At 44.1% G+C, this 15,722-nt stretch overlaps 1 protein-coding gene across 3 annotated transcripts in view; it reads right to left on the reverse strand.

Moving 5' to 3' along the window:
- Positions 1–15,722, reverse strand: part of RAD52 (RAD52 homolog, DNA repair protein) — a 632,693-nt gene that overhangs the window by 478,677 nt on the left and 138,294 nt on the right. For 2 of the 3 annotated variants that reach the window (XM_069628612.1, XM_069628610.1), the window contains exon 2: positions 5,909–6,014. In XM_069628612.1, coding sequence (XP_069484713.1) covers positions 5,909–5,995 — 87 coding nt within the window. In that variant the 5' untranslated portion in view covers positions 5,996–6,014. The remainder of the gene's footprint in view (positions 1–5,908; positions 6,015–15,722) is intronic. The other variant, XM_069628611.1, reaches the window with a different exon arrangement.

Below are 15,722 nucleotides of genomic sequence, written 5' to 3' on the forward strand. Positions count from 1 at the left end.
GCCCAAACAGCACTTCCAGGCCCTTCCGGGGTGATGCTTTCAGAACGCCGAACTTCCTCTTGCCGACGGCAAGTCCAAAAGTCCAATATGCGAGTCCTCAGTGAAAGGGTTCAAGAGGCTGATCAGGGCACAGCGTCTCAGCCCAAACAGCACTTCCAGGCACTTCCGGGAAGATACTTAATAAATGGCATACACATACCGTCAAACATATTGCGACCATGAGAGCTCATGTTCTGCTCTTTGAAGGTTAGAATATAGATGGATTAAGGACAGCTTGTCCCTTTGTGACGACACAATTATAGGACCTCCAGTTTATGTAGTTTTCCCAGTACAAATGGATAAATAGCAGCCTTCCCAAGACCGCACACAAGATACTTTTATAATGTACGTCACAGTGCCAGACCCCCATTCAATGGATACCACATACTTTCCCATAAGATCATATATTTGCTTGCATCATTGTAATTTTAAATTATATTCCACTCCTGATGGATTTTCAAACACTTTTGATGTCAGCAATTAAATTATTGAAAGGCATGTGTGTGGGACGCGGGCAGTTGTGACATCACAACGTGGGCACATTCATGACATCACACCGCCTGCGACGAGAACTAAGGATATACAGGTAAGGCTGCGCTGGGTAGGAGCACAGCGGGGCAGCCCAGAGATTGCCGTCTCGTTTGGAGCTTTTACAGAATCTCGCAGGCAAGCTGGCTGGAATTGTTAAAGAATGGAAGGTTTATGTAGTCCACCAGGGATCCTCAATTATATTTAACCTTTCTCTTTTGGGGAACCTTTCCTCTGGGTAACTCCTTTCCTCTTGGCAACTTGATCTGGACTGTACAGTGGAACATGACCATTAAACTCCAAGAGGTTACAAGAAAGACTCTATACCATAAAAGAATGTTGGGGATTAACTATGTGTCATAACATAATATAATGAAGCTAACTTGTGGACACAAGTTGCCGTTCTCTTTTCACAGTGAAGCCCGAACCAATTTTTTTATGCAGGTAATAAGTCAGTGATTTAAACATTTACAATAATATATTTCAATGACTGTGAAATACACAACATGCTAACCAATGTTTTGTTATTTTTTTCTTGAGGTTTCGTCTTTTTAAAATATTTATCTTATGTTGTGTGTGTCAATCTCCCGACTGCACAATTTTGGACCTAATGATATGTTAATTGTTGGTTTACCTGAATAGCGTTTAGCCCTGAAAACTGATTAATATCCAAAATTCATTGGCCTTACGACGCAGTGTCAGAATTTATACTGCCTTCTATGAAGCAATAAATTGACAGTCATCAAAATGGTTTTGGCCAAAAAGACTGAGTTGAAAAGCCCTACCCAACCAAAAGTCCTAACGAAGGTACAACTGTGATGCTGGAAATGCATTGGAGGGACAGGGCCTCCTTGTCCTCTAGTCCTTTTATCATGTGTGTTCTGTGTTATTTTCTGCCCAGGAGCCCAATGCAGGACTCCTGGCAGTGCAGCTCTTCCTCTTTTTGGTTTGGTGAACAGACCATTGGGATACCCTTATGGCACCCATGGGTGGGGGTACAATCCTTTTCCCCCTAGTGTATGTTTTTGGGCACCTGTGCGCGGCCCACGGAGCAGGGCTCCATGCTGAATTTGACAGGTGCTCCGAGTATCCTCCATTTTGGGATACCCAGGCCCTGCCATTGGAATCAGTCGATTCCTGATAGGAGACAAGATGGCCCCTGTGGCCTCTTGCTTTCTATTGCTGGTTACCTTGTTTTCCCAAGGTCCTCGAAGCCCTGAATGTGTCCCTTCCCCTGACTGGCTGTTGGGTGGAAGTTCCATATATGGTATTGTGGGGAAGCCCAGGCCAGACTGGCTGGAGCCTTCCTCATGACTATATGTTGTGGGTACACCCTTGGGGTGGGTCCTGGGTGAATGGAGTGTGTGACCAATATGCATTTCATGTTATGGGTGTCTGGCTTCTAGTGTGTGACACAATGAATGAGACAGTCCTGCCCGAAACTAGCATGAATGCAGTGTGGAGTGCTGAATGGCTGGGTTGTCCGAATCTACATTCCGTGTTGTGAGTGTCTGGATGGAGAAGAATGGCCTAAGTGCACTGTGAGCCTGATTGGCTGCCTGCATGGCTGCCAGTATGCCCTTCTGAATGATTGGTTGCGTGAGTGTGACCCAGAAGAGTGAACGAGAGACCGAACAGTATATCTGGGGACCTCTCACTCACGGATATCATTCAGAAGCTGAAGTCGAAACTTTACACTTACCTGTCTAGAAGAAGAAGGCATTGCTGCTGCTTTCCTTCGCCGCAATCCGAAAGCAGACGTGTCTCCAAGAACTGATCCAAGAGAGAACCTGGCTAGGAGACTTCTTCCCGAGCTACGGGGGAACACCATGCACCAGCTAACCTTCACCAAGACTCCCCGGAAGTCAGTCATGGAACGGCGGTCCCCGTCTCCGGTCGGCAACCTAGTAATCTTAAGCGAAGCACCCGGACATTGAAGTCCACCACCGTCGACGACCATCATCGCCGACCGATGCCACAACGCGCCATTACCTTAGACATTGAATCCAGGACTCCTTTGCTCATCGCGGTCGACTGCTTTTTCCTGCCGGAGAAAGTAAAGGTTCGCCGCCGAACCGAGGAGAATCCGCCAGTGGGTTTCCCACCACCCAAAGTCCTCAAAGACGCTGACGAAGATCGGAAAGCCAGCCGTGGTCGAGTCCCGATCGCCGACACCAGACGCCGACAACCCAACGCCCTTGCTGGGCCTATGTTCTTCATTGACTCTTTGCAGCAACAAACTATCGTTGTTGAGGCACACCACATGCCTCATCTTCGCAGGACATCCACGATCGATCGCCCACAGGCACCGCAAAGGCCAAAGCTGCCGTCCTGACAAAGTTGTTCACCTTTTCTTCAAGGAATCTCGGTGATCCATGGCTCCTGCCTTAAAGGGAGTTCACTCAAGAAGGATCCGTCGACGACACAGCGTCGAACTCTGCTAAACCAGGTATTGAGGTAGTAGTACATTTGTAGAAGGAAATCAGACTCTGCTAAGCAATATATGGACTGAGCTTCTTTAATATATGATTTACAGATTTCTCAGGTGGGGGGGATCCCCACACAGAGCTGTGTCTTTGGTTGGGACCCAGTATTCTGCCAGTTGTTTAATCCAACTAGTCTTCCCTCTTATGTCTGTTGTTGATTCACTTTACTATTTCATTTGTATGCCATTGAGACTGTCAAAAGTTGTTCATTTTAATGGAATCAAGAGTTAACTGTGGTACGACATAGCTATTGTACATATTTATTATTATAGTATTGCCCGAGCACAAAGTGTGTTATTGTGTGTATATAACTTGAACCTTATTTATATAAATAACTGTGTTATTAGTAAAATAGTGGGTGGACATTCCTTTGTGGGGGCTTGGGGAATACACTGTACTTAAGAACCAACCTGCATCACCTCCTGAGAGCTTAAGCATTGAATGCTCGTCCAACGTTACCAAATAGAGAATCTTGGCTGGGGTGCTCTGTGCTTTTACTCTGCCATATAGAGAGCAGGAGTACAGATACCCCCCTCCAGTCTTTACAATTACCAAATGTTCTACCTTCTAAAAAGGTCGACTTTTGGTTGGGTAGGTTTTTTCAATTTGGTCTAGGGCAGCGGAGGTGTCCCCCGCAAACCCTGCTCACTATACTGTGAGCAGGGTTTGTAGGGGTGTCCCCCACTGCTGTCCTGCAGTCTAAAAAAAAAAAAAAGGCTGCAGGGGAGTTCCCCACAACCCCCAGCTCACTATACTATACAGTATAGTGACACCCCGCAGCTGACCCGACATAAAGAAATAAAGAGAAAAGCAAAAAGGAAAGGAAAGGAAAGGACCCTGCAGTGCCGGTTCCCAATCAAGGAAGAAAGATAACAGGCGTTGCAGGGACAGAGCGAGACGGAATGCAAGGTAAGTAGGGGGTGGGCGTGTGGGGAGAGGTTTGTTGGGGGTCTGGGTGGGGGTCTGGGTAGGGGTAACTCAGTACTGTTCAGGGGAGAAAAGACCGAAGATTATTTTGAAAAAATAATCTTCGGTCTTTTCTCCCTCGAACATTTCCGCTTCGGTAAATCAACCCCAAATCATCAAAATAATGTTTATGGGAGACATCATTTAAATATGCATTGGAATTATTGAAATATTGATATGAATTTTGATTCAACCTGTGATTAGGGGACATAGTGAGCACCTGGTTGGTCCAAGGGCAACTTTGAACCTTATGCATATATTTTATATCCTTGTGCCACAGGTTGTTTACCAAGGTGCTCCTTAAATTGATTATGCATTTCGAAGAGTATGCACTAGTTTAGACACTAGAACATTTAAGGAAATGAGTGGTGTCCACCCTCTACCAATTTTTGTTCTGCCCCCCTATCAAACCCAGAATTTATGACGCGTGTCAAGGGGTGATCACCAGCGAACCACCTTTGCCCACTCTTCCTGGGGTGTGATGATGTATGTGTGACCAATGTCTATTAGGGTACATAGTGAGCACCTGGTTGGTCCAAGGGCAACTTTGAACCTTATGCATATATTTTATATCCTTGTGCCACAGGTTTTGTTTACCAAGGTGCTCCTTAAATTGATTATGCATTTCGAAGAGTATGCACTAGTTTAGACACTAGAACATTTAAGGAAATGAGTGGTGTCCACCCTCTACCAATTTTTATTCTGCCTCCTATCAAACCCAGAATTTATGACGTGTGTCAAGGGGTGATCACCAGCGAACCACCTTTGCCCCCTCTTCCTGGGGTGTGATGATGTATGTGTGACCAATGTCTATTAGGGAGAATAAGGATAATTCCACAGATATGACCACTGAAGTGCCAAACCCAAAGAGAAACTTCTGTACCACCTAACACATCTATGAGGACCAAGGACATGCAGACACGACAAGTCTTTGAAGGTTCCCTCCTTCTGTTCAAAGAGGAAGTTACTACTATCATCTAAAAAGAAATGGGTAACTTCTGTGCAGACCTCAGGCAAGAAATTAAAGACAACAAAAGGGAAATGGAATTGTGGGCAACAAAGATAACTCATGCGAAAATGACTTCTGGGCATCAGTGCAAAGGTCTAACCAGTCTTCACAGATGTTGAATCCCTCTGACACTGACCAAAACTCATAAGCGTTTTAGAGAGATTAGAGAACCGACTCTGGGACTCACATGCATTCAGGAGACATCTCTTAAAGAACGAACACAGACTGTTCTCTTGGGGTGATTCTACGTATCAGGCCAGTACAGGCACCAAGAGAGCAGAGGAGGCTCTCCTGCTCCAGAAAGACTTCAGTTTCCAAAGCACCTTCCAAACAGAGGGGTAGTATGAAAAGTGAGCCACTTCAGGAAGATGTTCCAAAGACTCTGGGTGCTGGGGTGGGCTGCCCGCCCCGCGATGGTGAACCGAAAAACAGTAAACGAGGGATCCCGTGAGCCCCTGGCCATCACATTCACCCAGGATAGGATACAAAATGGGAATCAAAAGAAAATGATATGAATATAAAGATGTTGCAGCTAAAGATTAATGAAACAAGTAATTTTATTGTTCAATAAATGTAGATATAATTTGAAGCAATGCCATAAAATGTTTAAACAGTTGGAAATGTCGTAGAATGAGAAACAAAGCCACATCCCAACGGTGGGCCCAGTGACTGAACAGACATGTTTTACTGCAGTTCATTTAAGATAAATAAAAAAAGATAAAAAGGGAGCGCTGGGTGCAACATCAATATCGGGATCAATCTAGTCGTGATAAAATGGTATGTTTTGGTGTACAAACTCTGAGAAACAAAAATAGAAGTAAACAAAAAGGAATCAAACACTGCACAATCTTTTCCAGATATGATGGTGCTCAAGACAGACCTGGCCAAAATACACATTGGAGACACTGCTGCTACTTGTGCCGTTGGAGGAAGTGTTCTTGTTTGAGTGGTTGCCACCACTGGACATGCTGGCTCTGACCTTCACTCTAGAAAGAAAAAAGAAAATTATGAAGTGTTAAATATGGAGCATTAAATCCAGATTTACAAACACTGATTATTAATAACTCTCATCAATCTCAGGGCAATAGATGTTTTGTGGAAAGAACTTGAAATACGTTATTTCAAATATACCTTTAATAGCAGAGGCACAGGGAGGGCACTATGGAGTTTGTCAGCATATAAATACAAGTAAAAAGAAAACTTTCAGTGAAAAGCCCTCATCCCTAACTTTCATTTCTATCCAACCTTTGAATCACACAACATTTCAAACAGGTCAGCCTTTCCTGTTCCCAAACTCAACAGCCCACAGCAATTCATCACAGTGTGCAGTTACTAAGCTTTCATTTTACCACATATCCTTACAGCTCCATTATTCTCAGAGACAGAAATGTGACACTTTAGGTATACAAGAGCCTTAACCTTATACATTTTTGATGACGCAGTTAGCAGCACTACAGCCAATTAAAGGCACCTTACACTGGGTGTGAAAGTGCGACTAAACCATTGATTAAGTAAATGTTGGGGTATGCAGAATGCAAACTACAGAAAGTAACTCGTTCTTTGTTTTGAATAAGTTGCACATGTAATAATGAGGTGTTCTACAATAATTCAGTGTCATCACATCTTCAACAATTGTTAACTTTTGGATTCATCATTATAAAATGCATTTAAGGTTTACCCTAACCTATGTCTGTTTAACTCTTCAAGTGCTTCTTCATGTTTAATTTTTGGACGAGTTCAACCACCAGTGTTTGTAAATCAAAATTTGAGATTTAAGATGTAAAAATAAAAAGAAGAAAATCAATTTAAAAAATCAATGATGCCATAAGACATTCACATTTTTGTCTCAATATGAGAAAGTTGAACTCGGTTCTCATACTGAACCCTCATTAGCTGGCATACTAGTTCATTTTGATTCTCCTGAAATTGGGTTCTAACTTTTGCCTGCTTCTAGAATTTGATTTAACAAGCATAGGAACGCCCAGAAGGTAGAGATTGTGTAGATTTAAAAAGGGATATACCCAACTTGCATATTTAGATCACTCATAAAATTTCTCAGTTTACCCAATGTTTCTCGCATCAAGGATGTAGCCTATTGTGTGACTCTTGTCCAATGAGATTCAGATTTATTAAAGATAGCTCTGTGAAGCGCATATTAACTCTCAAGTAGGAGTGACTTTGTCACACCCTCAAAATATTCTTTAGGTCGACTTCTTTTGCACCACCATTTATCTAAAGGTGAACTAATCTACAAGCGCTGATGTGTGGATGGGTAAATTGTGCACGCCCACACACGAAAGAATGGACATACACGGTTTGCCTGTGCCTGCAGACACTGGCTGGTTGCCAGTGCAGACCCCCAGATCCTGCAAAGTAGAGTGCACTTCTGAGTCACTTTTAAAGTTTGCTCGTCTTAGTCTGCACTCATGCTGCCCCAACCACCATTTATTAAAGAACGCCTATACTGGTTTTACGCCAGATTAAAAAATAACCTTTACAAGACCAAGTACTCCTATCCAACTAACAGTCCATCTCCCCTTCCTTCTCTGCAAAACACCTCCACTCTCAGCCACCATCCTTCCTCCTCCTGGTCTCTTGATCTGCCACCTTCTCCTCTGAACTCACCAAAAACAACTCATACCTTGCGTTGCCTGTGCCCTTCTTATCCCACCCCTCCTTCTCCCAGTAGACTTCCCTTGGCCAATCTTACCCTGTCTTCCTTGCCTGGGAGGTGTTAGAAATGCTAGAATACATTGAAATGTGGCTACAACCAGCCTCTTTCTGCCACCTGGGTCCGTCGTGCCAGGAGCCCACGTTGGAAAGGGTTTGTATCAGGGAGCCTCAAAGCAGCTAGGTGTAATGCAATTGTACTTGAGCAACCACGCTTTGATACATTCCAGGAATTGTACTCCATCAATGATGGGTCAGAACATTTAGCCATACCAAAGCTCATAGACCAGAAAGCAGAGTGGTTATTAGACCTCGTTTCAGAAAGCATCAGACAGTCAGCACTAATGGTGACTTTGGTGGTTGCACTAGAAGACATACCCACCTTAGGAATGAGCACACCAGACCTTCTCAAAAGAATACTTCACTACAGATTTCCAAGTGGCAATTCTGTTTAGGGGATCCACTGCCAGGTCCATGGTAAGTTTTGAAATGTGTCTGGTTTTGTCAGAAAGCCGCTCTGGGGATAGCATGTAATATTCGATGTTGTGGGGCTTGTGAGAAACCTAAAGGTACTCTGACCTCCACTCCACAGGGATCTTCTGTTCAGGTGGTCAGGGAAGGGCCACCGCTTTTGGATACCGATCCTGGGGGTGGACAAGCGAGGGAGGATCACATGAGTGGAGGATCCTTGGGGATTGGGGAGAGGGTGCTTGAGGGGGAGACATAGTACCCCCCCTTTCCAACACTGATTTACCCTACTGTCCTTCAGCCATTATAGGATATTGCCATTCATATCCTGTCCTACATATCCTGTCCTACCCTCTGAATTTACATCAAATGCTTGGGCGGGGAAGAAGCCTCACAGAGTAATGCAGAGCTCCCTTAGGAAACTCCAGCAAAGTACTGACACAAAGAAGAGGGCTATAGAGGAAAACCATTAATCAAACCAAATATTTGCCATTAACAGAATCAGGCAAAAACAGGCTATTGAGTCCGATACCTTGCACCAGCAACCCATTATTGCCTAGAAGCTGTATAAAAAAGGAGAAACCCCCTGGGAGCAAGAAGAACGTGCTGGGAGAGGTGCAGAAAGGAAGGCAAGCTGAGATGTCGCACAGTGGAAGAAACCGGGACGCCAAGACGCTGTGGTGAAGTAGAGAGAAGTTGTCTGCAGGAGCGTATCAGGAGAATTGAGTCTCTGGTGAGCCGGCAGCAGGAGTAAGAGGAAGCTGTGTGGGCAGGCGGTCCCTTACTGGTGGCTTCAAACTTCTCGTTCCTTTGAGTAGAGAAGCGGCCCATGAGTGCGTAAGGGCAGAAACCTTGGGAGTGAAGAAGCAGCAAGATCTCCCAGAGCGACCGGCGAGTTTCATGTGTTAAGAAACATGGTGCAAAAGTGAACTGAATGGATACAGTGTAGCAGAGTGGTCGCGTAGAGCCAGCACGTTGTCGAAAGTCTCCAAACAAAAGGGGAGAAGCCTTAACGGAGAGGACAATCAAGTGTAGAAGTGAACAATGAACCGAATGGATATAGTGTAGAGGAGTGGTCGCGTGCAGTTGGCACGTAGTCAGAAGTCTTCGAACAAAGGCGAGAAGCCTTAGCAAAAGGACAATCGAGTGTAGAAGTGAACAATGACCTGAAAGCAAAAAGTGTGTAAAACATTGAATCAGAGTGACCGTATACAAGGAAGGATACGTGTTGGAAGGTCTCTGGACAATGGGCGACCCCTTGCAAGTATAAAGGACGATTAACGAGCAACAGAGAAGGGGAGCACAATGAAATGTGAGGAAAATGATGTGTGCGCAAAATGAAGCAGTGTGAGCAAAATGAAGCAGTGTGAGCAAAATGAAGCGTGAGCAAAACTTGAACAAAGCACAACGAAGAGAGCTTCGGAAGCGAAGGGCATATGGTTGCGCAACCTGTAATGGGTGGACCGTGTTGTCTATCAACTGCGCCTAGACCAGAGGGTCCCAACAAACAATGAAAATAATCAAGGAGACCAAGAGATTTGTTATTGAATATTGTGAACTATTCAAAGTGCTATGGGCTTTGGGAAAGGGAATCCAGAGCTACTGTCAAATATAGTGAGACTGCTGAATAGCGTGACAAGAGACTTTGAACGTTGGGAAAGAGAACCCAGAGCCCTGTTGTATGATGGAGAACAGTTGTTGAACCTTGTTAATCAAAGTACTTAAAGCTTGGGGAAGGAACCCTTGAGAAACCCGCAGAACATTGTTAACCAGAAGGCATTTAGAGCTTGGGGAAAGGAGCCCTGAAAAACCTGTTGAACTTTGTGAAACCAGGGGGCTTTGAGCGTGGGGAAGGGATCCCTAAGAAGCCTGTTGACTTTTATGAATCAGAGTGCTTTAAAGCCTGGAGAAGGGAACCCTAAGATACCTCGGTGAACTTTGCGAACTAATCTGCTTTCAACTTGGAGAAGGGAACCAGATATGAGCTCCAGCAGAACTCTGTTTTTGCATTTTACTTTTGAACACTATTTTTGTTGAACAAAACAATCCCTACACTCTGATTAGTTAGATGTCAGGGTAAGCATATGTTTTTGACACATACAGACTTTTGTTTTGGACTTAGACTTTCCTTAATGGCATCAGTTGAGGGAAATCCCAAATTAGAGATAGGGCAAGCTAGGCCATCCTGACTGTAAATAAAGAGGATTACGGTTTAAAACTTAAACCTTTGTCATCTCTTGATACCATGCTTGTCTCACGAGCTCTGCTGTAGCTGCTGGGGAGCATGGCCTGAGCTCATGTCAGCTGACGGCGCACAATGTTCCTTGCAGTGGCGCTTGCTACTCTACTGAGCATCTCTCTCTCCTCATTGTTTGGAGAATGTGATGAGGCAGCCCGCCACAAAGAACCACACTGACTCGTGCAGTAATTCCAAGGGTCTTTATTGGGACTTCACAATCACTGTGGGCCAGGGATTCTTGAGAAGGTCTCAGGGCAAAGGGGTTCTTGGGGAATTTGGCGCTAGTAATTTTTTTTTTTTTTCCTCTCGCTCATCTCTCGCTCATCTCTCGCTCATCTCTCTCTCTCATCTCTCTCTCTCATCTCTCTCTCTCATCTCTCTCTCTCATCTCTCTCTCTCATCTCTCTCATCTCTCTCATCTCTCTCATCTCTCTCATCTCTCCTGAAAGACAGCCTTGCTGACTATTTTGAGGAAGAAGAAATGGTCCCAGAAGGAGCCAGGAAAAAAGGTTCCGTTATGTGTGGTGAGTCAAGCATAGACCAATGGATAATCGACATGCAAGCCCCTTTATCCTGGGTGTTATGAAACATTCCCAACCTTGATTGAAGTGCCCTTATTAAGCTGAAGGGCACACAGGTTTTAATGTGTGGCATGAACAGGAGATGGAAATAATATCAGTACCTGGTTTGAGGATTGGTATACACTGACAACAACAGACAGTGTCAGTCACCAAGATGGCATTAAAGGATTATAGTTTTTAAAATTGGTTCATGCCTCCACCTTCCAATACATAGTCTACCAAAACAGGACTAGTAATTACCCATAAGGGACAACTTGTAAAAGGCAGCCCCATAAGTAAAGAATTCACTGAAACGTGAAAAACAAAGTCAATGATTTATTAACTTGAACAATTAAATCTTCATGAGCTCATGAACGTGAACACTTAAAATATTGCCATTGCTCTTGAAAGATAGTATTTACACAGACTCCCTTCTCCATAATTCATTAGTGAAAGAGTAAAGGAGTTCTAACAGCCCTGTGGTCACTATTTACTCCTCAGGAGACATGACTCTCAGTTCACTTAGCAAAGATTAGGCCTTGAACAATCAAAGATCATTCTAAATAAGGAACACTGGTATGATGCTCCAGTGAAATCCCATTTAGCGATCAGAGTACTACCATCATATTTATACAAGTCATCAACAAAGGCAATAGGTCAGCTCTATAGCAACATCATCTTCGTCCTTCAAGAGCACCGGTGTGTCATTCTAATTGCATCGCTGAGAAGCCCAACAGTCTTCAATTAATTGGGTCCTGGACACCTGTAAGGGCACTCTGGGAACAAGGCTAGGATTGCACTTTTGTAAAAATTATCCCATGATGCGCTTAAGGACAAAAGCTCCCTTAGGCACAAGCCCGTATAGCACTCCAAGGAATAAAATACTGAATAGCTAGGTTTGCTAAGCCAACTGCCTGGATAATAAGAGTGTGTCTGCCTGTTAAAACCCCTTTGTCATGTAAGAAATAGAATACCAAGGGCTGAATGGGGCGTATTGAGAAAACACAACACGCAGAAACGCTCAAACCTCAAACCATTCTGAATAAAGGTAATTTGGGGAGATGGGGCTTTAAAACCTCCCCCTTGCCCTATTACACAGGTCCTCATCGGTCTCCTTGCTGCCAGTAACTCACTACAAACAGGTACTAAATATGGCATGGGGCAATGCCTGGCACAGTCCTAAAGTATTCTCCCTCTTGAAGGACTGCCTTACGTGCAGTAAGCCATAGGAAAACAGCTACAGGGAATAGTCTTTGCATGTAGACGGGCTCCTAGCCCCCGCTAAGCGGACGGAGCCCAATTATTTTGAAAGGAACAACAATTGTGCTCCCCTTATAAGAACATCGGAACTCAGGATCCTATCAAACTCACAGGGATTTGCCGCCGTAGCAAATGTTAACATTCTAAACCTACGCGCCCTGGCCATTGGCTTGCATAGATATCACTCCCTCAAGCAACCCCATTATAACATCACTAATAAAGGCAGCAATGCACACCCCTTGTGGGACAAATTTGTCAAAGATATCCAAAGAACAGCCACAGATCAAAACAAGGAAGGAACAAAATGTAACCCTTTGTTCCACAGTAGAAGGTACCAGGAGAAAAATATAGAAGCAGGACAAAAACAGGCTACAACTATCCCCAAGTGGGCATAAACACAGAGATACAAGCCTGAGGTTTTCCAGGCCTCAACATACAAGATAATTGAGAACCCTTTAAGCAAAGAGAGATGAACTAGGAGGCTGCTCTTTTGCAGGGAAAACGTGTGGGAGCACAAAAGGGCGACAGCCTGAGTACAATTGGCCTAGAATGGTCTGGAAACGTTTATTGGTTCCAAAATTGACAGTTGGCTACTGTTTGGTTTTACATATGACGGAACATTCTGTTAGAAGATGCAGTTCCTTCAGGCGGTTATTCTCTTCATATTAAAAAGGGGACTGCCTTCGATCTCTGGACCACTTGGGTGCATACTCCGATAAAACCACCAGAACACAGATTTCTATTTCTACAAGATAGTGACACTTGTTTTTGCAAGAGTAGCAAAAGGAAGGTTAGAGTCAAAGGCTACCCTAGTCATGGGCGTGAAAGGGGAGGTCACCTAACTGTTGGCCGTGGAGCTAGAGATTAGCTAGCTCAGGTCACGGGTAAAAGATCACCAAAAGTTAAAAGGAAGTATGATTCAATTTTTCAACAGAAAAGAGTTTTAATTCAACATAACATGAAAGACATGAATTCATAAATAGGCAAGTGCCTTTAGGTAGCACGTTTCGTATGCATATGGAAATATATTGTGATATGCATAATGGTGGGTTAGTAGCATAAGTGACAATTATTTCTCAATACAAGAGAGGCCCTTTTAACTTTTGGTGATCTTTTACCCGTGACCTGAGCTAGCTAATCTCTAGCTCCACGGCCAACAGTTAGGTGACCTCCCCTTTCACGCCCATGACTAGGGTAGCCTTTGACTCTAACCTTACTTTTGCTACTCCTGTTTAACCCTCTAGAGTCAGGCCCCCTCACAAAAAAAGAGGTTCTCGCCCCCATTCTTTCTCTTATTTGTGCAATTCATCATTCTCCTGAATTCAGAATAGCAGAGGTCATTTTATTTTTTTTACAAAATGTCCCGGCTCTTAAAGTCACTATTCTTCACAGTGAAGGTATTTCCTATTTGGACAATTGGCTGGGCCAGTAGTGATTGGAAAGGGGATAGAAGGCGTTGAGAGAACATGTAAGTTTCCTAACACACCTCAGATTCCAGTAGAATCAAAAGATGTCACACCTTCATCGCCACAAGACCTTATCTTCATTTGAGCTTGAGTCCAGCTAAAGGAGGGTGATTCTTTCGGAAGACAGATTGCAAAGACAATCTTTGGAAGTTGCTTCAGCAAAAGAGTCTACACCTGATAAGTGGTTACAAATGCATGATCATGTGACCTCATGTGTGAGGTTAACTTCATAGGAAAGCCTCCAACTCTATGCTCTTTCGTCCGACCTCAATCAGCACAGGTCACCAGAATCGCAGAACTTCAACACTCCCATTATGATCCCATCAGAACTCAACACAATTATTATTATGGATGAAGCAAACAAACCTGCAGGCAGGCTTGTGGTTGGGGAGCCACAATATACAGCTCAGCAATCCAGGGGCATCCAAATGTAGGCCGTTTTCCTATCTCTTCAGATCTTTTTTCCCCTTAATCCAGGGAAAGGAGGTCCAGAGCAGGATGGACACCACCACCTCCATGGTTTATATAAACCAGCAGTAGACTCTAGAGCTCGGGGGGGTTATCTTTTGATTTGGGTTCCAAGGTAGAGCAGCATCCATTATCTCCGTCTGTGAAACACACCAGAAGGGCAAACAATGCTCAGCCAGATTTCCTGTGCCAGATGCCTTCCCTTTGCCAAGAATGGTCTCTTAAACAGAACAGATAGCCGACCAATAAAATGGCATGATGATTACATATGGGACTCTGCTTGGAGAGCAAACCACACAAATGGATCAATGTATTTCTACTCAACCTACTTTTCTTCACCCCTTAACTCCATAAGCTATGCCTTGCCTCCTCCCCCAAATCATGGCACTCAGAAAGCGACTTGCAACATAGGTTTTTTTTATCTGCCTAAACATGAATTCCTTCTGGATAGAATTATGGAATTTTACAAAAAGTAGCCTGCATTTACTGGGCAATATCTCGTTCAATGAGCTAGGGAATGTTGGTATACAGCGTATTTAAAGACTAACACAAAATCACAAATACCTATTTCATGTAATGCTAGCTACTGACCGACACTAAAAGAATAACTGTGAACAAGAAAGATTCACAATTATTTACTGTGCTCTAAAGGCTCCAGGTACGATTTTGAAGTCTGGGTATTGTACTCCGTTTTTTAACAAATTTAGAGTGAAATCATTCTTTATGAAGTAATCACTGTCTGACCTATAAGCCCCCCCCCCCCACCCGTGCCCGAGAGCCGGGACATCCCCTCAAAGCCTTCAAAACTACGACTAGCCTCCCCTTTTCAGCTTTCATCTTTGCCATTTGGTCCATTTGATGACTGGGGTTGTTTGTTAGTTGTTCCCTTCCTCGACCCAATAAGTCTTGGCCTACAAATGTTTTATTCTAGTGCTGGTCATCTACCTGATGGATCCAGCTCCTCTGCTGCTGCCCTCTCGCTGCTCCCCTTCAGCCAGTCTGGGGTAGGTCTACTGTCCCCTATTCAGCTTCCAAAGGGAGGGGGGGTGGGTGGCGGACGGCTTGTCCATTCCCACTTTGGTAATCTGTCCATTTCTCCTGTACCAGGCCAGGTTTTGTGTTTTCATCCCAAGTGAATTATGGAACTTGTAATCCCAGTTCATTATGTTGTGCTACTTCACAGGATCCATCCCAGGTTTCTGAGGTGTCGGACGCTGGATGGTAGCTGTAGTTTTGTGAGTACCATCTAAAAAATATATAAAAAGAGACCTGGCCAGGCATGATGGCATTGGGACAGATTGAGGCACCTTCCACTGGCTATCAGTTGAAGACCGGATAAAATTTAAAATAGCTTGTCTGGTATTCAAATGTTTGAATAACTTGGCACCGGATTACCTGAAGGACAAACTCAGGTATTATCAATCGGCCAGATGTCTACGATCAAATGACCAAGCACTGCTAATCATTCTGTCATCCACATTTGTGTCTAAAGGCGATAGAAGATTCTCTGTGTATGGTCCAAGACTTTGGAATAGTTTATCTTTGGAAATCAGGACCCTGGAC

The sequence above is a fragment of the Ambystoma mexicanum genome, chromosome 12, assembly GCF_040938575.1.
Source record: "Ambystoma mexicanum isolate Mex_15411 chromosome 12, UKY_AmexF1_1, whole genome shotgun sequence".
NCBI classification, from domain to species: domain Eukaryota; kingdom Metazoa; phylum Chordata; class Amphibia; order Caudata; family Ambystomatidae; genus Ambystoma; species Ambystoma mexicanum.